This window comes from Vicugna pacos, chromosome 10 (assembly GCF_048564905.1).
Source record: "Vicugna pacos chromosome 10, VicPac4, whole genome shotgun sequence".
NCBI classification, from domain to species: Eukaryota; Metazoa; Chordata; class Mammalia; order Artiodactyla; family Camelidae; genus Vicugna; species Vicugna pacos.
The window spans coordinates 5,088,372-5,116,304 of NC_132996.1; the positions used below are offsets into that span (position 1 = coordinate 5,088,372).

Here is a 27,933-nt window from a genome sequence, read left to right on the forward strand (position 1 = left end):
ATACGTATTAAAGCCTGACATGGCAGGAGTTACTGGACTGTATCTTCAGACTAAAGGCAACACTTTCCACTGTGACTACATATTCCAAATCGTATGAAAACAAACATTATAGTATCATATTTGAGAACAAAGACGGTAAAGATCTGAACCAGTGTTCACTGTGAACCTCCTTTAGACTGAATTCTCAACTTTACCAAATATTTTAGAAAAAAATACTTCTATATGGCCTGTGCCTTGGCATTAGATTAATAGAAATATAATGACAAAAGCCAAAAAGCTATTCATTTTCCAGGAGGAGTAAAGAAAAGCATTATTAGAGAATAAGACATGTGTTCCCTGCTTGGATGTCTGACATCATTTTTTAAGGAACAGAACAAAATTCAGAAAGTTTAATTTGAAAAATTCTTGACATGTCATGCAGAGCTGAAAGAAGAATTAAAAGGAAGAGTTAATTAATCTCTCACTCTACAAGTATAAAGGACAATTTAGAAATTATATAAGTAAAAACGTAATTCTTTTGGTAATATTAGTTTCATATTTCTCCTTAAAAATGTTCATGCTTTTAGTTTCTGTAGCATTAATCTACTGAGTTTATCTAAAGGCAACAAGTGTAGTCTGCATTTTGCATTCAGACCCACATCTATATTCTAATTTAAACTTGATAGAAAATATAAACAATCTTACAAATATCATATGGTATTTTTAAAGTTTTCACATACAAATGAAAGTACTATAGAATTTTAGAGTCAAGGGAATGCTCTGAGTTGACAGCTATCTTACAGTTAGAAATGGTTTTGGTACTAGGGGGTCCTAGGAGAGGGGGCCCTGACATGTAGCTTTGATTAGCTCATTTCACGTAAGGCTCTGTTCCATGGAAAGATAAGCAACGTAACCAACGGAAAGACCTGGATAAAAAGAGAATTACGGAACCCCTAAGTTCAGTGTTCGTTCTGCTGTGCCCCCGATGTGCTGTTATGCAGGCTACTTCAAGAGTCACCGAAGCACTCTGGCCTTGACACATGCAAATTAGAATTTCAGTGCTAGAAACTCAGGCAAGATCATTCCTCTAAGGCCTCTTCCGGAAATTTCATTGAGTTCTGAGTTCAATTAGTTTCTACAGAAATTTGTAAAAGTGTCACAACCTGGCTATGTAATATGCATGTACAGAGATGTAAATTCACTGTTTTCCTCTCCTAACCAGGGGGTGGGAAAGAGGAGAAATACTCTTCTCTGGGGCCTTGTTTCAGTCAGTGGCATGCCTGACCATCTCGCTGCTTAATCAGACACCCGGGAGACATGCCTGGTTCCTCCTCCTGAACTTCCCACATGCCATCAAATACCAAGTCCCACCACCTCCAGGAAATATCTTCTAAATTTGCTCCTCTCTCCACACCCTCTATCGTTCCCCTACTTTGGAATTTCAAGAAAAGAGAATGAAAACATAAGAATGTCAAAAAGCAATCGCCTACTGTTTATGTAACAACGTGATAATACGTCAGGGATTGGAGGGGTATCAACAAATGTTACCCTTATTCCAACCAGACAGAGTTCGGCATTGATGGAAGGAGTCAAAGCAGAAGGCCCCAGAAATCACCTTTACTTTGAAAAAGATCCTTGGGAGGGTATCACAGGTCTCCAGGCAAATGGACTTGCTAAAATGACACTCAGGAATTCGGCGGCTTAACATGTAGCCGTAACAGTACCGGGCGGAGGAGCCAGCGGCACCAGGCTCGGAGACGGCCTTGACGGGGCAGAGCGGAACGTGCACACCCAAAAGAAAAGCGTGAGGAACGTGCAGTGTTCACCCCTGGGTTCCTGACTCAAACCCATAATCAGAATAAAGTGATGCCTCTGTTGCAAAGAGAGGAGTCAAGTAGAAGGTAGAGAGAATCTAGGAACATCTACATTAGTAAATACCCCTCCACGCAGGGAAAAAACAAAAACAAAAACAAAAAAGCAGGAGTGGGAAGTAAGAATTCCCTCTAACATTAAATTTAAAATACTTGGAAAACTGCCTGGTATCTACTGTAAGTCCCCAGTAAGTATTAGCTATTATTGTTCATTTAATCTAATCCATCTTCTAATTTCTAGACATGTAGAATTATTTTATACAGAGGGTATCCGTTTCAGTGAGGAAAAACAAAGGTTTGATTGGAAATTATCTGGATAATTTCAGTCGAGGCACTTTTGCCTATAATATTTAATTTTGCAAAATATTCCCCAGATTTACCCTAGATGATTGAGACTATGTCATCACCTCACTTAGACCTGACAGAGCTGGGTGATGTGTTAGAGCACGCTTTCCAATTTTATCAATGCTGTAATTCCACATTTTCACCCCCTTAAAATGGTAAACTAGATGAAAATGCTGTTTACACCTACTTATGGGGCATACTTCATACTTTCTACTAAAAGTTGGTTAGAAGTCTCTTCCGGTCATTAGGACCTTATTGTCCACGACACATATCCCTTGGATGCAAAGCAATAACGACTGAGATCAGAGCTCATTTGTTTGCATTATTTTAAAAGAACCACAGTGCTGAGGCTGCCTCTTGACATCTGTACGCATGTACTACGTGAGTCCACTGCCAAGAATTAAGTGAAAGGCACCTAATGTGCATCTCTTGTCATAATACCACTTCTCTAACTACTGCTGATTTGCTTATAAACGCATACCTTTCAGTTTCACAGGTCAGCAACAGAATAAAATCATTAAGTCAGAAAGAAAAAAATCTGTACAATGTTATTCACACCTGAACCTCTGATTAAAACACTGGAAACAGAGGGGGCAGCTACAAACGTATGAGGGAGAAAAAAACCCTCCCCGCCACCATTCTGTTTTGTTCATAGTTTCAAAACCACTTACTAAGGGATAGTGTGGATCAGGCCACAATTGCCTAAGAACAGGTCAAATCACCACCGCGACCCAGCCTATTTTGAAAAGGCTGTTCATTAAGTAAAAGATCGGATTCAGCTCTTAGCTTCTCACCACAAAAGGGCTTAGCAACAGTAACAGTAGTGACTTTGTTCACTAAAAACATGGTTAAAGCCATGAATTTATGGCATATACAATGCTGAATTTCCTGAACACTTCTGATTTTTCACTTGAATTTAATAGTGAATTTCACTTTAAACCCAGAGCTTTATTTTGGTAACTTAATATGGCTTTATTTGCTAGAAATTTTCTTTTAAAAATTAAAAGATTTTTTTAAACATACAGAAAATCCTAAAAATATTTTTAAACTTATATTTTCCCTCCAATCAGTTCTACTAGACTTGAACATACAGCCACGTTTGTTCTGCATTTCTAAGCAAATAAACAATAAGAGATACCGCTGAGGTCCTCTGTATACACCTTGCCTTTCCTGTTTCTTTTCTGCACTTACCCAACCCAGTCCCGAATACAGTTTTATATGACTGTATATTATAACACATATATATATGTTAAATATATGTGTATCCAAAAAAGAAAAAAGAAGACACAAGTGAACTTGTTTACAAAACAGAAACAGACTCACAGACATAGAGAACAAAACTTGTGGTTACGGTGGGGGGCGGGGGGGCGGGGGGACGAGGGTGGGAAGGAATAAATCGGGAGTTAGAGATTTGCAAGCATTAACCACTATATATAAAATAGATAAAACACAAACTGTAGAGCACAGGGAACTATATTCATTAGTTCGTTGTAACCTGTAATGAAAAAGAAGATGAAAACAAATACATGCATGTGTATGTAGGATGAAACAAGAAACGTACACCAGAAATGGACACACTGCAAATTGACTATACTTCAATCAAAAAAGAAATATACACGTATCCATAAACAATGAATGGTACTGGTTTTCACATTTCCAAGCTGTATGTGAAGTGTGTACCCTCTTCTTTTCCTTCATCACTGGTCTAGGTGCAGCCATTTGTTCTTTCTTTCTTAACAGCTGTACAATACTTTGTGATTAATGTAGAACAAATTATTTGTCCATTCTGCTGATGAACACTTAAGTCACTTCTAATTATTTACTACTATACCACTGCAATAAGCCTTATGGTACGTGCCTCCTCATACACACCCGCGTGAACTTCTCTAAGTACAGAGGGGATGTTGCTAGCTTGAAGCGTATGCTCGTTCTCAGTTTTCCTTAATATTGGCAAGTTGTTCCCCAAAGTGAACTATATGCCTACTTGTCCATCTATATGCATACTTGTCATTGTGTAAGAATTTACATTATACTATATAACCTTGCCATGCCTTCGCCTGTTGAGATTTCTAAATTTTGCCAATGCGGTATCAAGTTCGGGGTTTAATTCATTTCCCTGATTACTGGTGAGAACGAGTATTTTACGTTTATTAGCCATTCAGGCTTCCGCTTCACTTAAGTCACCTATGAAATTCCTTTGTCTACTTCCCCTTTTCCCCACAATGGGATTGTTTTTTTTTAAAGTTTATTTGTAAGTCCTTCGTGTGTTTTAAGCACAAATCCTTTGCCATTTATATAAGATGTAGATATCTTTAACCAGTCTGCGGTCTGTATTTTCACTTTCTATGGTGCCTTTTTATTCTAAGGCAGCAAATTGATCAGCTTTTTCCTTTAAAGCTTTTATTTTTGTTTCTAAGGAAACCTGAATATTTTCCAGTATTCTTGTTTCTTTTTTAAAGTCTTCTTTTTCAAAAAAGAAGTTTTATTTCTACAATTTGGCTTCTTAAATCATTCAGAATTAATTGTTGTTTATGATATAAGGACGGCTCAAATTTTTTCATTTTCCACATGAGTCACCAATTGTCTCAGAATCATTTACCAAACAGTTCCTCATTCCTTCTCTGATTTGTAATGACTGCTGCTTTTGTTACATGTCAGGTTTCCAAAAGGACATGAGAATGTTTCTGGATTCTCTATTCTGTTCCATTAGTCACTCTTATTTTTCTCTACACCAGTACCATAGTGTCTCAGTTACCAGAGCTTTGTAATAAAACTTACCGTTTGATAAGGCAAAACTTAACACTGTATTCTTTATTTTCTAATTTGTTTTGGCTACTCTTGTGCCTACAGCTTTTCCACGTTGTGGGGTAGCTTGCAAAATATGGCCAAAAAGTCCCCCCACTGCGGCACGTACACCCTGTTGCAGTGTAACGCTGCTGCATTTTCTGTCAGGAGATGGTGCTTCTTTCCCGCCCCGTGAGTGCGGGCTGGCCTTGACCAACAGAGCGTGGAGGAAGGACTATACACAACTTCTGGGGTTTCAGGAGGCTTGTCCTCTTGGAATGCTGCACTGAGACCACCATGGAAGAAAGCCCGTCGAGTCCAATGGAGCAGGAGAGGTCATCTGGAGGAGACCTGAGGCCCCCAGACCATAGCTAGCACCCACTACTAGGTATACGAGTGAGGCCAGCACAAACCTTCCAGTCTAGCTGACCTAGCTGAATGCCGATGCACAGTGGGTCTGGATACAGTCAGCAGAGAACTGCCCAAACCACAGCATTGTGAGAAAAAAATTAAACGCTATTGTTTTAAGCCACTAAGTTAAGGGGTGGTTTGAGCAAATGTTAACTGAAATCATAAACTTGTACCAAAAATTATATAAAAAAAAAATAGAACCCTGATTGAAATTTCATTAAATTTTAAAAAATTGATGTTGGAGAGTTTGATATCTTTAAAGTATTGACTCTATACTAAACATAAATGATTTTATAACTATTCAGTTCTTCTTTCATCTAGTTTTCCATTTCTTTATTCTCCAGTGATCTGTGTAGCCATGATTAAGACATATCTCTCTCTATAAGCAGTGTATAACTGGGTATTTTTTTCCCCAATCTGATAACCTCTATCTTTTGATTGGTGAGTTTAAAATGTCCATATTTTACAATAGAAAAGACAGCCTCTTCAACAAGTGGTGTTGGGAAAGCTGGACAGCTACATGTAAATCAATGAAATTAGAACACTCCCTCACACCATATACAAAAATAAAATCAAAATGTATTAAAGATCTAAATATAAGACATGACATGACACCATAAAACTCCTAGAAGAGAACACAGGCAAAACATTCTCTGAAGTAAATCATAGCAATATTTTCTTGATTAGTCTCCCAAGGCAAAAATAAAAGCAAAAGTAAACAAATGGGACCTAACTAAACTTAAAAGCTTTTGCACAGCAAAGGAAATCATCAATAAAATAAAAAGACAATCTATGAAGTGGGAGAAAATAATTGCAAACAATGCAACTGACAGAGGGTTAATATCCAAAATAGACAAACAGCTCATATAACTCAATATCAAAACAAACAAAGAAACCAAACAACAAAAAATGGGCAGAAGACCTTAACAGACATTTCTCCAAAGATGTATAGATGGCCAAAAGGCACATGAAACGATGCTCAACATTGTTAATTATTAGAGAAATGCAAATCAAAACTACAATGAGGTATTACCTCATAATTGCCAGAATGGCCATCATCAAAATAAAAATAAAAATGTCTACAAAAAATAAACGTTGGAGTGCAAAGAAAAGGGAACCCTCCTACACTGTTGGTGGGAATGTAAATTGGTGCAGACACTATGGAGAACAGTATGGAGGTTCCTTAAAAAACTAAAAATAGAGCTACCATATGACCCAGCAATTCCACTCCTGAGCATATATCAGGAAAAAACAAAAAACTCTAATTTGAAAAGATACGTACACCCCAATGTTCATAGCAGCACTATTTATAATAGCCACGACTTTGAAACAACCGAGGTGCATAGTCAGCAGACAAGTGGCTTAAGAAGACGTGGTGGAGTCTCCCCTGCTGCGCTGCTAAGCTACAATGGGCAGCTCGTACGCGTCTGGGGAAGATGTGTCTGAAGCACAGAATTCCCAGTTCTGCTGAGCCCATTTTCATGAAACCTCAAATGTCTAAAGGTCCCATTTCTTCCCTGTTTTCACTTCTATCTCCTGGTAAGCTCTATCAGGAAGGGAACTGAAATACAAACAGTAGAACAATCACTTGGTACATGGGCAGATTCTAGCCTGGCAGGGGGCAGCCACAGTCACTGGCAGCATGAGTGTCCGCACGTCTCCACTGGGTCCCGAAGGGGCGGCAGCTCTCCAGCGTCCCAGGGAGCTGTGCCTTATTGACAAGGCCACAGTGCGTTCAATGAGCCCGATTTGCCAAGGTGGGAGACGTGTTTCTGCCTTTCATGTTCGGTGGCATCAGCAGTCAAGGGGGGAGCTGGGAGCTGCCCAGATCTGCCAGGGCAACACTCTCACAGCCTCGGGCAAGACCTAGCACGCAGGCCCAACAGGAGCTTCATCTACGCCTTTCCCCAGACTCAGCTTCACAGCTGCTGTTTAACGAATAATAAATCAGCAACAGGAGCGAGGGAACTTTAGAGGGCCACGTTCAGGATCTACAAATCAATATACATGTTCTCTTAAGTAGGTCTAGAGGGTCTGAAATATCGACTGGTTTGGGAACTAAAGCCTCGCTTGAACATTTCACTGGTTTAATTCAGGCCAGAGTGGTAGAGACTGGAAACATTCAAAACCAATTAAATTCTACAGTTACAGTAAAATTCAAATATAATTCAAATCCAAAATTCTATTGAAATAATCCTTTTGTTGGAAAATTTGATTAAAAGGAACCTAAATGAATTATTTAACTTACTGATTTTGCCAAGTGCAAACAGTGAGGGGCTTACAAAAACTTTTTAACTGATACATATTTTTGGAAATTACAGGTAAGAAATTAGGAAGTGTGCTTCAACAGCTCACATGAATGAGGGGCCAAAGAGGAAAAATTCTATTGAATTACTTTAAATCCCACGTATAGCGATGGCTTTTTTCACTTAAAGTTGTAAGGCGTAACTTTATCAAACTTGAAACGTTCCTAAATATAATTACCAATGAATATTTTAATGTTTAACAATAAAATATCTTTTATGAATGTCAAATGCCAAATGAAAGAATTTTGCTTTACTGGATAAAAAAGAGAACTTTATATTAAAGTACACTTTTGTTTCTGATTTAAAAAGATATATTGCCTAATAAAACCTAACCCAAATCAAGAGAAATAATAAAACACACCCGCACACTTACACATACACAAATATATACAGGTTTTTAGAGACTTGTAATAAACATGTCAAAGAAGTTATTATTTCAATCCATTGATAAATGGGATGACAAAGGCTCTATTAATTGCTTTAAAAAGTCACATGGCTCTGAGCTGGAGAAGGAAGATTAGAATCTTGTTTTACTGCCAGCCTTTTTTCCCTCCCCATCTACAAAATGCTTGGGATTTTCTGGTTGCAGATAATTTTATTCCCATTTTTGTAAGAACAAGGGTAAAATAGTTCTGGAAATACTAACACACTCTGACACAGAATAAAACTCATTTCCCTTGTTTTTTATATTAGTATACCTAAATAACGACAGTACATAAAATGTGTGTGGTTCACAGCTGCCAGCGACCACACAACCAGGTAACAAGCGTGGTTCCTGGGTTATATGTCATGTGCTCCTTCCCTCTCCTTAACAACGAGGTAACCGCTCACGTGCACCTGTAACAGCAAAGGTAGCTCTTACTGGCTACAGGTTAAGGTTAAAATATAATGCAAAGGACGAAAGAGAACCTTTCTAATTTCTTTAGCTTCAAGGGAGAATTTTGCAACAACTATAGAGCCAAAAGAGGAAGAACTAGCTTATTGTTAATAATCAGATTTCTGGCACACAATACAACATTACAACTGACGTTAATAACGCCTACTATAGTGACTCTCTTACTGCAGGTCCTTAGCCCAACGATTCAACAAGGGTTTAACTGAGTGCTTATCATGTACCAGGTATTGTTTGAGGTACTTGACATACAATAAAACTGGGGGGAAAAAAAAACTACTCTCATGGGACTTACATTCCAGTGGAGGAAGGCAGACAACAAACATAATAAATAAATTATACAGTATGTTAGAAAGTAGTAGTGATATGAAGAGAAAATTGTTGTCACTGGGAACTAGAATTATATAAACAGAACTTCTGGAAAGTTAGTTGCCTAAGGTTAACTAAGTTAAAAAACTATAGTCTTTAATTTGTTTTAAAAATTGAATTATACGTAATGCACTGGACTAGATACGGAGGATGTGAAGATGGATAAGACAGTCTTTGTCTGCAATGATGTAACAGTCTCGTAAGACAGACCAACATAGGTGTACAGAGATAATCATACTATGACCTGCAACGTGTTATATGTATTAGCGGTGGAAAAAAGTTAAGAGGCCAATTCTACGTGTGGGAATGGAAAAGAAAAACGGTAGAGAACGCTACTGCTGGGGAAGAAGGTTGGAGTTGTTGCGGGCAGGATTTCATTACAGCCTTTAATTAGTTTTGTTATTAACATTCGGATGCTTATCTATTATGGCAAGAGTAATGGATTTTCAAGAGGAAAGCTAACTAGGAAAATTTATACTGCAAAAGATGGCTTAATTTTTTTTTTTAACATAGTTGGCTTGATTTTAACAGTGAACTAATGTATTCACGAATTGTAAACTCCTGAGGACAAGATTTGGTCTCAATTTTATACACATATTTTATAGTATAATAAATATTTATTGAATTAAACTTTAGAACAGGTAACCTAACAGAATTTCAAGACTTGTATCCTTTTTTTTCCATCAAAGTTCTATTTTCAAATATGTTGTATTTCTAAGATTCTTATTTTTGCATTAGAACAGGCTGCATTTTGTACAGGTTGTTTCATGTTAAATCTTAACTTACTTTGATTTTTCACATAGGGAATGCAATCTACCTCAGCTGATCTTACACTATAAACAGGTGACTTTGAGACTGGAGCAAAATCTCTTTACCACTGTAGGGAATTCTGTGATTTTTGACTCAGATAAACATCTAAAATAAGTCTACTACCTTAATTTGCAGCTTTGCTTCTTGTAGTCGCCCTTTCCATGAGGCCACAAATTTAAGGCTGTCCACAGAACAGACCGTTGCCCTGTAAAAGTCAAGCATCAAATGTCACAAAGCAGTAATTCTCAGGAATTAAAATATGAAGAGCTATAGAAGCTCTATACATTCCTATTTATTTAAAATGGAAACATTAACAACGCGCAGGTAATCAGGTCTCTAAACTATGCACAGTACCTTACACTTCAGTTTTTAAAGTTAACTTGCTAGATTCCTCTTCAAGATTGTGTAAGTACCTTGATAAGGCCTTTCTTTTTATTTTTATATCCTCCATTTTGACTGTTACCCACAAATGAAGGCACATGATGGGTCTTCAATAAATGTTTGTTATCTAAACTGAAATACTGACATTTATAATATGAACCCGAGGTACTACCAATTAAAAACCCCCCAGATCACTAAACAACAACTAAATTTTCTTTGTGTATTTTTGAAAGTGCCTCTTTCGTGATACTCTAACCTGTTAAAAGGTATATATGATATGATAATCCAGATTTCTTTTAAAGTTTGATCTTAACCATCAAATGCCGCTCCCCACCGGGAAGTCCAGGCAGCACTAGCCAGCAGAGTTCCCTGCAGAGATAAACACGTTTCCGTGCAGTCCAGGACGCGGCCACCACCCACACGTGGGTGCTGAGCATTGCAAATGAGGCTACTGTGATGAAAAAATTACATTTCTCATTTTATTTAACTTTTTGGGGGGTGTGTAAGAATTTTAATGGCAGGTTAGCAGTCTTTTCCTCATGATATAGGCCAGAGTTCTTCCATCTGGACTTCTAGTAGGACCTAAGAATGCTAATTTGCTGATCACTTGGATTTGGGTGGAGTGAGCAGAATTCGAATGTGGGAGAAGATCTAAGTGGGAAATATGCTTTTATATAAATCCCATCTGAAGAATGTTTTAAAGTCTTCATCACTATAGCTTCAGGATGTGTGAACCATCATTGTTTTTTAAGGTCTTGATTTGCCCAACGAGCACTTCCCAGGGTCGCTGCTCCAAGCATGATGTTGTTGTTGTCATGGGATCCAGCCTGGTTTGACAGTTTAATTGATTTATTTTTTCATTTTTATTTTAAATTAATTAATTTCTTTTTAATTGAAGTATAGCTGACTTGTAATACTGTATTAGTTTCAGGTATATACTATAGTGATTCTCAATTTTAAATTTTTATTTTTTAATTGAGATATAGTCGATTTACAATGCTGTGTTAGTTTCTGGTGTACAGCATAGTGATTCCATTATACATGTATTATTTTTCATATTCTATTTTATTACAGGCAATTACAAAGTACTGTATGTAGTTCCCTATGCTATACAGTAGGACCTTATTGTTTATTTATTTTATATATAGTAGTTAGTATCTGCAAATCCTGAACATTGTGGTGCATGTATTTTTTGAATTTGTTTTTGTTTTTTTTTTTTTCCAGATACATACTCAGGAGTGGAACTGCTGAATCATATGGTTCTATTTTTAGTTTTCTGAGGAACCTCCATCATGTTTTCCACAGTGGCTGGGTCAATTTACATTCCCAACAACAGAGTACAAAGGTCTCCTTTTCTCCACCACCTCTCCAGCATTTGCTGTCTGTAGACTTTTGGATGATGGCCATTCTGACAGGTATGATTTGCTATCTCATTGTGGTTCCAATTTGCACTTCTCTAATTAGCAGTGCTGAGCATCTTTTCATGTGCCTGTTGGCCATCTGTACTGTCTTCTTTCAAAAAATGTCTATTCGTTCTGCCCATTTTTTGATTGGCTTTTTCTTTTCTTTTCGATTTTGATTTCTATGAGCTATTTATATATTGTGTCCATTTTTTGATTGGGTTTTTCTTTTTTTTAATTTTGACTTCAATGAGCTAATTATATATTGTGGATACAACCCCTTGTTGGTCAGGTCATATATGCAAATATTTTCTCCCATTTTATAGGATGACTTTTTGTTTTGTTGATGGTTTCCTTTGCTGTATAAAAGGTTTCAAGTTTAATTAGGTCCCACTGTTTATTTTTGCTTCTATTTCTTCTGTCTTAGAATCCAAAAATATTGCTCCAATTTATGTCAGAGTGTTATGCCTTCTAGGAGCTTTAAGGCTTCGAGTCTTAAGTCTTTCATCCATTTTGAGTTTGTTTTGTATATGGTGTGAGATAATGATCTAATCTCATTTTTTACATATAGTCCAGTTCTCCCAGCACCACTGCTAAAGAGACTGTCTTTTCTCCACTGTATATTCTTCCCTTCTTTGTTGTAGATTAATTGACCATGGGTGCAGGGGGTTATTTTTGGACTCTATTCTGTTCCATTGATCTATTTGTCTGTTTTTTTTGTGCCAGAACCATGCTGTAGCCTTGTATAATAGTCTAAGGTCTGGAAGGGTGATACCTCCAGCTTTGTTCTTTTTTCTCAAGATTGCTCTGGTAATTTGCAGTCTTTTGTGGTTCTGTATCAATTCTAGGATCATTTGTTCTAGCCTCATGAAAAATGTCATGAGTACTTTGATGGGGATTGCATTAAATCTGTAGATTGCTTTTGGTAGTATGACCATTTTAACAATATTAATTCTTCCAGTCAAAGAGCACTGGATAGCTTTCCACTTTTTGGCATCATCTTCAGATTCCTTCACCCATGTTGTGCAGTTTGCAGAGTACAGGTCCTTCACCTCCTCGGTTAACTTTATTCCTCTTTTTGATTTAACTTTAAACAGGATTTTTTTTTAACTTTTTCTGATAGTTCATTATTAGTGCATAGAAACAGAACAGATTTCTGTATGTTAATGTTGAATCCTGCAACTCTGCTGAACTCATTTATTAGTTCTAAAAGTTTTTGGTGGAGACTTTAGGGTTTTCTATACAAATTATCATGTCATCTGCAAATAGTGAAAATTTTACCTCTTTCCTTCTAATTTGGATGCCTTTTATGTCTTCTTCTTGTCTGACTGCTGTGGCTAGGACTTCTAATAATATGTTAAATAGAAGTGGCAAGAGTGGGCTTGTCTTGTGGCTGAATTTAGAGCGAAGGCTTCATCTTTTCACCATTGAGAATGAGACTGGCTGTGAGTTTGTCATAAATGACCTTTATTATGTTGAGATATATTCCCTCTATATCCACTTTCATGACAGTTTTTATCATGAATGGATGTTGAATTTTGCCAAATGCTTTTCCTGCATCTATTGAGATGATCATGTGATTTGCGTCTTTCCTTTCAGTAATATGGTGCATCACATTTTTTTGCAAATGTTGAACCATCCTTGTGACCCTTTAATAAATCCAACTTGATCATGGTATATGATCATTTTTATATATTGTTGGATTCTGTTTGCTAATATTTTGTTGAGGAATTTTCCATCTACGCTCATCAAAGATATTGGTCTGTGATTTTCTTTTTTGTACCGTCTTTGATTTGTCATCAGTGAAATGGTGGCTTCACAGAATGAATTTGGGAGTGTTCCATCCTCTTCAATTTTAGGGAACAGTTTTAGAAGAACAGGTATTAGTCCTTCTTAATACGTGTGGGAGAATTCCCCTGTGGAACTGCCCAGTCCTGGACCTTACAAATTCAGTTTCACTACTAGCAAATGGTCTGTTCAAATCATCTATGTCTTCCTGACTCAGTCTTGGCAGGCTGTATATTTCTAGAAATTTGTCCATTTCTTCTAGGCTGTCCATTTGTTGACATACGACTGTTGGGAGTAATCTCTTATGACTTATTTACCTACGTGACAGTGGCTGTCCTTTCTCCTCTTTCATATCTAACATTGTTTATTTAGGTCCTCTCTCTTTTCTTCTTTCTGGCTAAAGGTTTATCAATTTTGTTTATCGTTTCAAAAAACCAGCCCTTGATCTCTGCTATCGTTTTCTTTAATCTCTTTTATTTACTTCTACTCTGATCTTTATCATTTCCTTTCTTCTGCAGACTTTAGGCTGTGTTCTTCTTTTTCTAATTGTTTCAGGTGGTAGGTAAGCTTGCTTATTTGAGATTTTTTTCTTGTTTCTTGGGGAAGGCCTTTACCCTTTATAAACTCCCTCTTAGGGATGTCTTCTGCATCCCATAGATTTTGGAATGTTGTGTTTACATTTGCTTTTATCTCAAGGTATTTTCTGATTTCCTCACTGGTTTTTTTAGTAGCATGTTGTTTGGTCTCTATGTGTTCTAGTTTCTATGTGTTTGCTATTTTCCCATTTTTATTTCTGCAGTTGATTTCTAGTTTCATATTCTTGTGGTGAGGAAAAATGCTTGATATAATCAATATCCTCTTAAATATGCTGACGTTTGTTTTGTGCCCAAGCATGTGATCTATCCTGGAGAATGCTCTGTGTGCACTTGAAAAAAAGGTTCATTCTGCTGTTGTTGGATATAATGTCTTGTAGATATCAATTAAGTCCAACTGGTCTATTTTCTCACTGATTTTCTGTCTGGATGATCTGTCCATTGATGTTAGTGGGGTGCTAAAGTCTCCTAGTAATATTGTATTATTGTCAATTTATCCCTAAATGTCTGTTAGTATTTGCTTTATGCATTTAGGTGCTCCTGTATTAAGTGCGTGTATGTTAAGAAGTAAAATATTCCCTTCTTATACTATCCCTGTATCATATATAATGCCCTTCTTTGTCTTCCAGTATAGCCTTTTGTAAAACAGTCCGTTTTGTCTGATATGAGTATTGCTACCCAGCGTTCATGTTTTCTGTTTGCATGAAATATCTTTTTCTACCCCCTCACTTGCAGTCTGGGCGTCTTTAGCCCTAAAGTAAGTCACCTGTAGGTAGCATAGTGATGGGCTTGTTTGTTTTTCTATCCAATCAGCCATCCTATCTCTTTTGATTGGAGCATTTAGTCCATTGACATTTAAATAAATTATCGCTAGGTAAGCACTTACTGCCATGTTATTACTTGTTTTCTAGTTGTTATTGTAGTTATTCCCTGTTTACTTCTTTCTGCTTCTCCCCTGGTGGTCTGATGATTTTCTTTAGTACTCTGCTTCTGCTCCTTTCTTTTTGGTTTTTGTGTGTCTCTTGTAGATTTTTGATTTGTGGTTAACATGGGGTTCATGTGTGTTGACCCATAATTATATTCAATTGATTAAAATGGATAGTTATTTAAATTTAAACCAACTCTAAAAGATCTACATGTTTAACTCCCCTTCTCTACGTTTTGTGTTTTCATGTCATATTTTACATTTGCATGCTTATCCCTTAGCTGTTCATTGCAGTTAAAGCTGCTTTCACACTTTTTTACCTTTTAATCTATATACTGACATGTTTAATTGACTTTCAACTCTTACTATATATTTACTTTTCCTGTTGGGATCATCCCTTTCCTATAGATTCTTACTTATTTTCCATTTAGAGAATATCTTAATAGTTCTTTAAGGGTAGGTTTAGTATTGATACATCCTTTTAGTGTTTGCTTATCTGAGAAATTTTCTCCCCTTCTAACTGATAATCCTGTTGGGTACCGCATCCTAGGTTGCAGGTTTTTTTCTTTCAGGGCTTTGAGTGTATCATGTCATCACTTTGGCCTGCAATGTTTCTGCAGAGAAATCAGTTGATATAGTCTTATGGGGATTCTCTTGTACATGATTCTTTATTTTTCTCTTGCTGCCTTTAGTATTCTCTCTTTAACTTTTGCCATTATAATCATGACATATCTTCATGTGGGTCTGTTTGGGTTCACCTTGTTTGAAACGCTCTGTGCTTCCAGTACCTGGATATCTGTTTCCTTATTTAGGTTTGGGAAGTTGTCAGCCATAATTTTATCAAATACATTTTCATTCTGCTTCTCTCTTCTCCTTCTGGAACACTTTTAATGTAAATGTTGGGATATTTAATATTATCTGAGAGATCTTTTTGATCTCTTAGATGTTTTCATTTTTTTTTAATTTGCTTTTCTTTCTGGTGTTCTGATTGGATGATTTCCATTATTCTATTTTCCAAATCATTTATGTGTTCTTCTGGCTCACTTAGTTTGCTTCTAACGTGTTTTTTATTTCAGTTATTGAATTATTTATTTTTGACTGGGTCTTTGTATTTTCTAGTTCCTTGTTAAAATGATTGACTCTTTTCCCTCATTCAGTTAAAACTTTCATTACCATTGTTTTCAATTCTTTACCTAGTAAACTGTTTACTTCTGTTTCATTATTTATTTTCTCACAGGTTTTCTCAAACTCTTTCAGTTGAGAGTAGGTCCTCTGCCTTCTCATTTTACCTAATTTTCTCTGCCTATATGACGTTAGGTGAAACCAGTACTTATTGCAGTCTTGAAGGGGTGTTCTTATGTGGGACTGTCTCTATGAAGACTGGGTGTGCCCAATGCCTTTGGCAGGAGATCTGGATTTGATGTGGATGCCATCATGTCTTTCCTTTGAGTATGCTGGCAGCTGTAACCTTGGCAGGGGTGGGGTTGGAGATGGAAGAGCTAGAGCTGGCACAGCATATGAGGCAGAACTTCATCTCTGCTCAGTGGCCATTACTGTGCTGTCAGGGGTGAGGTCTGAGCCCATGTTACTGGAGCAGAAGCTTTGTGCGTCAGGCTGAAGCTGCTCTGCTCCCTTTAAGCGTGTGTTTTTTCCTCTCCCCATACCAGGAGCTTTGTCCCACGAGGGGAGTGCTGAAGCAAGTGAGGCCCATGTGCATACAGTAATCCAGTGTGCTGCCTATGCAGGCATCTGTGTTTCCACTCAGACATAGCCCAGAGTCTATAGTCTTTTCCCTGGCTGTGGCCACTCCAGATCCACTGCCATGCTGTGGCATGGACTGAGTTGGGCCAGAGTGTTTGCTTAGCTTGGGCTGGAGCACATGATGATGTGGTTGTGGGAAACCCAGCAGCCCCAAGAAGAGGCCTCTTCCCCCCTTGCCCCAGGTGCTAGCCAGTGGGTATGAGCTCCTTTTAAGTGAAGCTCAGTCTTATTCATCCTACCTATCCCAACAGTGCTCCAACTAGTAAAGGGGGCTTGTCTCCTCTGCAAAGGATTCCAGCACTGGGATGCACAGCCTGTGACTTGACCTGCTTACTCCCCAGGGTAAGAATCCTTCCCAGTAATTACCCTTTTCCTCTGAATCCCCTCACAGGGGCAAGGTCCTGAATCAATCACTTTTCTTTTCAGTTCCTCCTCAATTACATGTGTGTCTTTCTTATAGCTTCACTTGTATAGGAATCCTTCTGCCATTTTCCAGTTAGTCTGCAGTAAGAATTGGTCCACATGTAGATGGATTTTTGATGTGTTCATGGGGGGAGGTGAACTCCACATCCTCTTACTCTATCAACTTGATCTCATTACTCCTAGTTAAATCACTTAAATTTAAATTGCTCCATTTGACTTGATAAAGGAGTTGTTGTATATTTATACAATGGAACACTACTCAGCCATAAAAAGAAAAAAAATAATGTCATTTGCAGCAATATGGATGGAACTGGAGATTGTCATTCTAAGTGAAGTAAGCCAGAAAGAGAAAGAAAAATAACATATGGTATCACTCATATGTGGAATCTAAAACAGAGGAAAAAAAGAAAAAAAAGGGACACTAATGAACTTATCTACAGAACAAAAACAGACTCGCAGACATAGTAAACAATCTTATGGTTACTGGGGAAAGCGGGTAGGAAGGGATAAATTTGGGAGTTTGAGGTTTGCAAATGTCACTATATATAAAAATAGATTAAAAAACAAATTTCTTCTGTAGAGCACAAAGAACTATATTCAATATCTTGTAATATCCTTTAAGGAAAAATAATACGAAAACGAATGTATGTATGTATATGCATGACTGGGACATTGTCATATAAGCCAGAAATTGAAACACTGTAACTGACTATACTTCAACTAAAATAAATAAATAGCTCCATTTGACTTCCATCTACCATATTAGACAAAACAGGTCTTGATAAATAAATGACCAAAACTAAAAAAAATTAAAGTTTACCCTTTTCAATTCTAATAAAAACACTTCACATTGGAAAGCAATGCTTTTTAAACTATACGGTAACTGTATTATTAAAAAGTCAAGTAGTAAGAAATAATACAACTATCTAGAGTCAACAATAGATTTATTTCCTGACAATTGAAAGTAAATAAATCAAAGTACAATTACTCTCTCAGACAAATAAGTGAAGTATTTATTTTTATTTACCTTGCAGTTTCCTGGCGAAGAGCATTGAGAAATGTGTCCGGATGGAAGAGTTCTGATAGGTCAAGTGTATCGGAAAGAAGAGCCTGTGTTTCAGCTCTCTCTACCCAGTTCTGGGGGAGGGGTATACAAACACATTTAAAAACTTTGTAAACTTGAAACACAAAGAAATCTATTAAAGACTAATTATGCAGAAGTCATTATCAATGAGGAAGTTACACAATTTCCAGATGCTTTGAAATGGTGCCTAGGGAAAAAAAGATTTCCACTGTACATTGTGAAATCTGTTATACTTTCTGACATAATATCCATCCATCATAAAAAAGCTTTTTTGCCCAACCTTTTGTTAGTAGATACCTAGTCCAAATAAAAAGTCTAAATTATGAAAATTTAACTCCACATTTATGGTGTTTAAGTTTGTACTACCACGTTTAGTGATGACCCATCCCTCAAAGTTTGCTCAGGAAATGCTGCGCATCTGGGTCTATTTCAGAGTCCCTGGGGTTACCAAGTCTTGGCAATATAAAGAGAACTAGGGTTGCAGACTCAACAGTGAATTTGTCACCTTACTGAATCAAGTATTATAGTGGAGAATAATGTCCAGGAAAAAAATAATTTTCTATTAAAAGGTGTTTTTAAGTAGTCTTTCTATTCACTTGCCATTTTAGAAATCAATTTTTACTCCACTAGGAGAAATATATATCATCATAAAGTATATTTGATGAGTATAATTAAAAATTGCCATTTGGAAGGAATAACAAAAACAAATTCTTGTGCAAAACTTACTGTATGTCTTCTAATATCATGGTTACTACAATCCTGAAAGCTGGTATTAATATCTCCGTTTTATAATCAGAAAATGGAGGCATGGTAAGCTTAAAGATCTTGCCCAAAGTCACAGAGTTAGTGTTGGAGCCAGGTGATAAACAAGGCAGACTTAAGTGATTTGTTTCGCTGTAACATTTCCTGCAGCTGCTAATGTGCCTTAAGAAACAGATGGCTTATTGATGATTTCTGAATCAGTCTGTTATTTCAGCTGGTACACAGAGACGGTACCACAGTAATGGCTATTAAAAAGTTTCAGAATTCTCATTTACTCAGTAATTCATTTTGCATGATTTATGAAGTCTAGGAAAAATTGTTTATTTAATTTATTATTGTGTAGAAAGGCTATGTTTTATGTACTGTAACACCCTTTTATCCACCTAAGCATTTATATCTTCAGCCAGGTCTAGAATAGGAGAAATTAAAATTTCCAAAACTAGTGTGTTTGCCAACCACACAAAATCTATGGGACGCAGCAAACGCAGGGCTAAGAGGGAAGTTTACAGCGATATAGGCCTTCCTCAAAAAAGAACAACCTCAAATAAACAATCTAACCCACCAGCTAGAAGAATTAGAAAAGAAGAATAAAAAACCCCAAAAGTCAGCAGAATAAAGGAAATAATAAATAACAGGGAAGAAACAAATAAAATAGAGATTAAAAAAAATAGAAAAAAATATATCAAACCAAAAGCTGTTTTTTTCAAAGAGTAAATAAACTTGACAAACTTCTGGCCAAACTCAAAGAAAAAAGAGCAAAAATAAACAAAATATGAAAGGAAAATGAAGAAATTACAACAAATAACATAGAAATACAGAATACAATACAAGAATACTATGAAAAACTATATGAAACCAAAATGGATAACCTAGAGGAGATGGACAAGTTTCTGGAAACATACAGTCCACCAAGGCTGAATCAAGAAGAAACTGACCACTTGAACAAACTGATCACTAGAAATGAAATTAAACTAGCAATAAAAAATCTCCTTACAAATGAAAGTCCAGGAACGGACGGCTTCACCAGGGAATTCTACCAAACATACAAAGAAGAACTCATATCAGTACTTTTCAAACTCTTTCAGAAGACTGAAAAGGAGGGAATACTCCCAAACTTATTTATGAAGCCACCTGATACCAAAACTAGGCAAAGACACTACCGAAAAAGAGAATTACAGACCAATATCACTGATGAACAAAGATGCAAAAATCCTTACCAAAATATTAGCAAATAGAATACAACAGCACATAAAAAAGATTATACATCATGATCAAGTGGGGTTCATCCCAGGGACACAAGGCTGGTTCAACATACGCAAATCAATCAATGTAATACATCACATCAACAAGAGAAAGGACAAAAACATATGATCAATCCAATAGATGCAGAAAAAGCATTTGATAAAATTCAACACCCATTTATGATAAAAACTCTCGCCAAAGTGGGTATAGAGGGAACGTATCTCAACATAATAAAAGCTATATATGACAAACCTACAGCCAGCATAGTACTCAATGGTGAAAAACTCAAAAGCTTCCCACTAAAATCTGGGACAAGACAAGGATGCCCACTATCACCACTCCTATTCAACATAGTCCTGGAAGTCCTAGCCACAGCAATCAGGCAAGAGAAAGAAATAAAAGGGATCCAAATTGGAAGAGAAGAGGTAAAGTGTCACTATATGCAGATGACATGATACTATATATAGAAAACCCTAAAAGGTCCACACAAAAATTACTAGAGCTGATCGAAAAATTCAGCAAGGTAGCAGGTTACAAGATTAACGTTCAAAAATCAGTTTCATTTCTTTACACTAACAATGAATCAACAGAAAAAGAAAGTAAAGAAACAATCCCCTTTAAAATAGCACCCAAAGTAATAAAATACCTAGGAATAAATCTAACCAAGGAGGTGAAAGAATTATACACAGAAAACTATAAACCATTGATGAAGGAAATTAAAGAAGACTTTAAAAAATGGAAAGATATTCCATGCTCTTGGATTGGAAGAATCAATATTGTTAAAATGGTCACACTGCCCAAGGCAATCTACAGATTTAATGCAATCCCTATCCAATTACCCAGGACATATTTCACAGAACTAGAACAAATCATAATAAAATTTATATGGAACCACAAAAGACCTAGAATGGCCAAAGCATTGCTGAAGAGAAAGAAAGGCTGGAGGAATAACTCTCCCAGACTTCAGACAATACTACAGAGCTACAGTCATCAAGACAGCATGGTATTGGTACAAAAACAGACATATAGACCAATGGAACAGAACAGAGAGCCCAGAAATGAACCCACAAACTTTTGGTCAACTCATCTTCGACAAAGGAGGCAAGAATATACAATGGAATAAAGACAGTCTCTTCAGCAAATGGTGTTGGGAAAACTGGACAGCAGCATGTAATTCAATGAAGCTAGAACACTCCCTTACACCATACACAAAAATGAACTCAAGATGGATCACAGACTTAAACATGAGACAAGATACAATAAACCTCCTAGAAGAAAATATAGGCAAAACATTATCTCACATACATCTCAGAATTGTTCTCCTAGAGTAGTCTACCCAAGCAATAGAAATAAAAGCAAGAATAAACAAATGGTACCTAATTAAACTTACAAGCTTCTGCACAGCAAAGGAAACCATAAGTAAAACAAACCGACAACTACAGGATGGGAGAAAATTTCTGCAAACGATGAAACCGACAAAGGCTTGATCTCCAGAATATACAAGCAGCTCATATGACTTAAGAAAAAAACAAACAACCCAATCCAAAAATGGGCAGAAGACCTAAACAAGCAATTCTCCAAGGAAGAAATACAAATGATCAATAGGCACATGAAAAAATGCTCAATATCACTAATTATCAGAGAAAGGCAAATTAAAACTACGATGAGGTACTACCTCACACCAGTCAGAATGGCCATCATGCAAAAGTCCACAAATGACAAATGCTGGAGAGGCTGTGGAGAAAGGGGAACCCTCCTACACTGCTGGTAGGAATGCAGTTTGGTGCAGCCACTGTGGAAAACAGTATGGAGATTCCTCAAAAGACTACGAATAGACTTACCATATGACCCAGGAATCCCGCTCCTGGGCATATATCCAGAAGGAACCCTACTTCAAAATGATACCTGCACCCCAATGTTTACAGCAGCACTATTTACAATGGAAGACATGGAAACAGCCTAAATGTCCATCAACAGGTGACTGGATAAACAAGATGTGGTATATTTATACAATGGAATACCATTCAGCCATGAAAACTGACAACATAATGCCATATGCAGCAACATGGATGCTCCTGGAGAATGTCATTCTAAGTGAAGAAAGCCAGAAAGAGAAAGAAAATACCATATGAGATCACTCATATGTGGAATCTAAAAAAAAAGAAAATAAATACAAAACAGAAACAGACTCATAGACATAGAATAGAAACTTGTGGTTGCCAAGGGGGAGAGGGTGGGAAGGGACAGACTGGGATTTCAAAATCTGTAGATACTGACTGGCATATGCAGAATAGATAAACAAGATTATACTGTGTAGCACAGGGAAATATATACAAGATCTTGTGGTAGCTCACAGTGAAAAAAAATGTGGCAATGAATACACTGTATGTTCAGGTATAACTGAAAAATTGTGCTCTCTCTATAATGTATATATTATATATAATATAATATATAATATGTATAATTTGACACAAGATTGTAAAATGACTATAACTCAAGTAAAAAAGGTAAAAAAAACTACTGTGTTTGCATTAATATCTTAATGCATTTGACTAGTAGTCTTATCATACAGTTTATAGCAGAATGTTCCTATGTCCTTCATACCAACTGATAATGTTGATTTTAAAAGGAGAAAGTCCCTGCAATAACATACAAGGCCTTCACTGTCTGCCCCCACCCCAACTCCAACCTCTCCCCTCAGCCGTACCATTCTAACCTTTTACTTCTCGGACCACCTTTTCCTTGTTTACTTTCTATCCAGAGTCACACTGACTTCCCTTTCTCAGAAAAACCCTTCTGTCTCAGAGTACTTGCTGTTCTATCTGCCGAAGACTCTCTTCTAGCAGGTATCATTTTGCAGAGCAACTTTCTCACCTTCTATAGATCCCTGTTCAAATGCCACCATACCAAAGGTGTCTTCCCTAATTCTACCACTTTAACATGGCTTATTTTTAAAATATATTTTACCTTCATATCTAGAGCTTTATATGCAATTGATAGGAATTAAGAAAGAAAAAAAAGAAACTATGGTCAAGACAAATCAACAGCTGTATTTTTCCCTGTGGAAAACGTTGCAGTTTTTCTGAAGGGTTTCAATATGTTGCTTTTCTGAAGGTTTTTCATAATAATAAATAATAAATTGTCTAAGAAGCTAAATTTTCATTTGTCCATTTCCATGTTTTAAGGCAGTTTATCTGAACTAAACAACTCTGGATGAAAGAAGTAATGCTGGTTTTTAAGAGGGGCTTCAACATATGCTTATAAAGAAAATTTGATGATGTTGGCTATTCACATCTCCATCAGGTCTAGAGATATGCTGAAAGCTACCTAAACCATAAGAAATCTGTCTTTGCCTTGACTTTTCCCACTGTGGCTTCAGTTCCCTGGCAGAACTGATAAGATTTCTCAACCGTTTACATTTCCCCTATTAAGGCACAGAAGCCATGTTTGGAAATGAGACCTTGTTTTTATGGTAATTTAATATTTATCATTCTAAATTCCCCGTGAAGATGCTAACCATCTTGTACAATAAGAATGCCCCAGATTACCCACCCGTGGGTCTGGAGCCATAGGGAGATGAGATGACATTTTTCCTATAAGCTGTCTTTTTAGAAACAGTACTAATTAGAGTAGAAAATTTCTCCACATACTAATTTATGAACAGAACTTGATATTGCTAAATGATATTGTGGAAAAACGTACATAACATGAACATACATATTCATTCCAGTGGAAACACTGTAAAGTGATACAGTAAGCTCTCTGCTTTACTTTATTATTTCTTCAAAATTAATATCCTAATTTTTCTACATAAAGTTAATATTTTTTTCCTATTTTAACTTTTAGCATACTAAACACACCTTGCCTCCATGGAGATGGAAAAAAAACATTTCTGAAAGATTTCCAGTTCTATAAGTGACCTGTTACTCACTAGGCACTCTTTATAATCCTGCTTCTGGTGTGTTAAAAGACTAAGGTTTGTCCTCTCAGTATTTATCAGATAATCGCAAGTAATATAAAAAGTGAAAACAAAAAATTCACAGTTCTTTGAGCCCCATCTTATAGGTTATTATCTGGATTGTAAAAAATATCTGGCAAAATATTTGCCAAAAATGTCAAAATAAAAACTCCAAAACAAACCTTGAGCTAACAAAATAAGAGATGGAACAAACCAAAAAACCTTCTTCAAATGAATGAGATACACAAAAGAAACTAAAACTTCACAGCCAACCTAGGTGTTTATAAAACCTGAAAGCACGTTATATATTCCTCATTGCTTAAAAAAACTTAGTTACCCACAGTAATTGGCCACAACACAGCAGAAGGGCCCAGGCAGCCCACACAGCAGGTACCCCTAGAGCACATAGCTCTAGTGACCAGAGGGGTATCTGTTTTGGGCCCCCCAGAACATCACCTACATCAGGCTACGTCTCCAAGATGGGAAAACGTAACCAACCTACCTAACACACAGAAATAAATGCAGAGAATCAGGCAAAACGTGGAGAAAGAGGAATACGTTCCAAATGAAGGAAAACAAGACAAAAATCTCAGAAAAAGAAATAAGTGATGTGGAAATAAGCAATCTACCTAAGAAAGGGTGCATTGTAATTACTGCAAACATGCTCAAAAAACATGGGAGAATGGATCAACACAGTAAGGCATTTAACAGAGACTTAGATAGTTTTAAAAAGAACCAAACTGTTGAAGAATACAGTAATTGAAATTAAAAAAAAATAAGCTAGAAGGAATCAACAGTAGAGAAAGTGATACAGAGGAACAGATCAGTGAACTGGGAGACAGTAGCGGAAATCACTACTGCAGAACAGGAAAAAAGAACAAAAAGAAATGAGGACAGTTTAAGAGACCTCTGGGACAACATCAAGTGCACTAAGATTCACATTATAGGGGCCTGAGAAGGAGAGACAGAGAAAGGGCCTGAGAAAATATTTGAAGAGATAACAGCTGAAAACTTCCCTAACTGGGGAAAGGAGACAGTCACCAAGTGCAGGAAGCGCAGAATCCCATGCAGGAGTAATCCAAGGGGGACACACCTAGACATATTATAATTAAAAGGACAAAAATTAAAGACAAAGAGAGAATATGAAAAGCAACAATTAACATACAAAGGAACTATCAAAAGACCATCAGCAGGTTTTTCAGCAGAAACTCTGCAGGTTAGAAGGGAGTGCAGGGTATTTTTAAAGCGATGAAAGGGAAAAACCTACAACCAAGAATATTCTACCCAGCAAGGCTCTCGTTCAAACCTGATGAAGAAATCAGAAGCTTTACAGACAAGCAAAAGCTAAAACAATTCAGCACCACCAAATCAGCTTTATGATAAATGTTAAAGGAAATTCTTCAGGTGGAAAAGAAAAAGCCACAACTAGAAACAAGAAAACTACAAAGTGGAACAGCTCACTGGTAAAGGCAAACGTTCAATAAAGGTAGAAAATCGTCCATATACAAACTAGGAGGAACGCTGAAACACAAAAGTAGTGAAATTATTTGTAGCCACAACAAGCAGTTAGGGGATACACAAAACAGGTGTAAAATATGTTATCAAAAACAGTAATCATGAGGGGAGGACAGTATAAACGCAGGGTATTTGAAATAGATTTGAAACTAAGATCAGCAACCTAAAGCAATCATGTACATACAGAGACTCCTGCACTGAAACCTCATGGTAACTGCAAACCAAAAATCTATAACAGATACACAGATAAAAAAGAAAAAGAAACTGAAACATAATACTAAAGACAGTCACTAAATCACAAGAGAACAAAAGTCGAAAAGGATAAAAGTAGACCTACAAAAACAAATCCAAAACAATAAACAAAATGGCAATAAGAACATATATATCAATAATTATCTTAAATGTAAGTGGACTCAGTGCTCTAACGAAAAGATACAAACTGGCTGAATGGATACTAGAACAGGACCCATATATGTGCTGCCTATGAGACTCACTTTATATCTAGAGACATGTGCAGACTGAAAGTGAGGGGATGGAAAAAGGTATTCTATGCAAATGGAAATCAAAAGAAAGCTGTATCAGACAAAATAAAGTTTAAAATAAAGACTGTTACAAGAGACAAAGAAGAACACTACATAATGATCAAGGGATCAATCCAAGAAGATATAACAATTATAAATACATATGCACCCAACATAGGAGCACTGCAATACATAAAGTAATTGTTAACGGACATAAAGGGAGAAATTGACAGTAACACAATAATAGTGGGAGATTTTAACAATCCAGTTACATCAATGGACAGATCATTCAGACAGAAAAATTAATAAGGAAACACAGTCCATAAATGACATAGTAGGCCAGATGGACTTAAATGATATTTATAGAGCATTCCATCCAAAAGCAGCAGAATACATCCTTTCCAAGTGCACATGGAACATTCTCCAGGACAGATCACATGCTGGGCCACAAAGCAAGCCTTGGCAAATTAAAAAAATATTAAAATCATATCAAGCATCTTTTCTGAGTACAACACTATGAGATTACAAGTCAACTACAAGAAGAAAAAAACAAAAAAAATGGAGGCTAAATTATATTCTACTAAACAACAAATCAAAGAAATCAAAGAAGAAATCAAAAAATACCTAGAGAAAAATCAAAACAAAAACATGACAATCCAAAACTTCTTTAGGACACAGCAAAAGCAGCTCTAAGAGGGAAGCCTACAGCAATACAAAATTACTTCAGGAAACAAGAAATATCTCAAATAAATAACCTAATCTTACACCTAAAGCAACTAGAGAAGGAAGAACCAACAAGCCCCTAAGTTAGTAGAAGGAAAGAAATCATAAAAATCAAAACAGAAATAAAGGCAATAGAGACTAAAAAAAGAAAAAAAGAACAGAAAAGATCAATAAAAGTGAAAGCTAGTTCTTTGAAAAGACAAACAAAATTGATAAATATTAGCCAGATACATCAAGAAAAAAAGGGGGAGGGCCCAAATGAATACAATCAGGAATGGAAAAGCAGTTACAACCAACATCACAAAAATACAAAGGATCATAAGAGGTTACTACGAGCAACCATATGCAAATAAAATGGACAACCTAGAAGAAATGGACAAATTCTTAGAAGGGCACAATCTCCCAAGACTGAGCCAGGAAGAAATAAAAAATATCAACAGATACACCGAATATTTATTTTCTCACTTACACAATTTCGAAACAATAGACATTAAAAGGAATGCTTATTTAGGACCAATTATTCATTGAGGTTTTGAATTCGTGGAGCTTAAAAAAAAAAAAGCTTGACAAAAATCATTGCTGTAGATTACCAGTCATTTTCAGAACAGGAAGCATAAGGAGTTTTGAGATTTCTTGAAGCTATCAATCTTATGTTCAAAGGTCTTCATAGAAAATATATATTTTCTAAACTATTTTCGCTGTATACAAACAAGTTGGTACTACTGGTAATATCACCAAGTAGTCTAATATCATGTGCAAAAGACAATTAGGTGAGCATTTACATCCCAAAGTCCTTTTAAAGTGTGACAACATATAAATTAACACCGAAACCAACCACTGCTTTCCTTGCATGTAAAGAGTTTTCTGTTGCAAACAGCTAACAACAAAGAGAATCTGAGGAGATACATTACAGAATGGAAAACCAGCATACAACTATCATTAATGATGTAACAAATGTGGTAAAGGCTATGACTGATTCAGGAATCAAAAGGACATGATGTTTTGTTCACAACCTCCCGCTGTCTTTTCAGAAATAACAGTATTTGATAGGACAGATTTATTGTCCATAGCAGGGAAACTGTCAACTGCT

The 27,933-nt window shown here is 36.4% G+C and overlaps 1 protein-coding gene and 1 long non-coding RNA gene across 4 annotated transcripts in view; one reads left to right on the forward strand and one right to left on the reverse strand.

The window, feature by feature from the left end:
* DYNC2H1 (dynein cytoplasmic 2 heavy chain 1) overlaps positions 1–27,933 on the reverse strand; it is a 265,953-nt gene that overhangs the window by 10,092 nt on the left and 227,928 nt on the right. For all 3 annotated transcript variants that reach the window (XM_072968893.1, XM_072968892.1, XM_072968891.1), the window contains exons 86-87: positions 18,066–18,175; positions 9,891–9,972 (exon numbers count right to left, since the gene is read on the reverse strand). In XM_072968893.1, coding sequence (XP_072824994.1) covers positions 9,891–9,972; positions 18,066–18,175 — 192 coding nt within the window. The remainder of the gene's footprint in view (positions 1–9,890; positions 9,973–18,065; positions 18,176–27,933) is intronic.
* On the forward strand, positions 11,427–18,182 carry LOC140698630 (uncharacterized). The gene is made up of 3 exons (XR_012076402.1): positions 11,427–11,563; positions 16,867–16,957; positions 18,073–18,182. It is a non-coding gene; the product is annotated as an uncharacterized lncRNA (long non-coding RNA).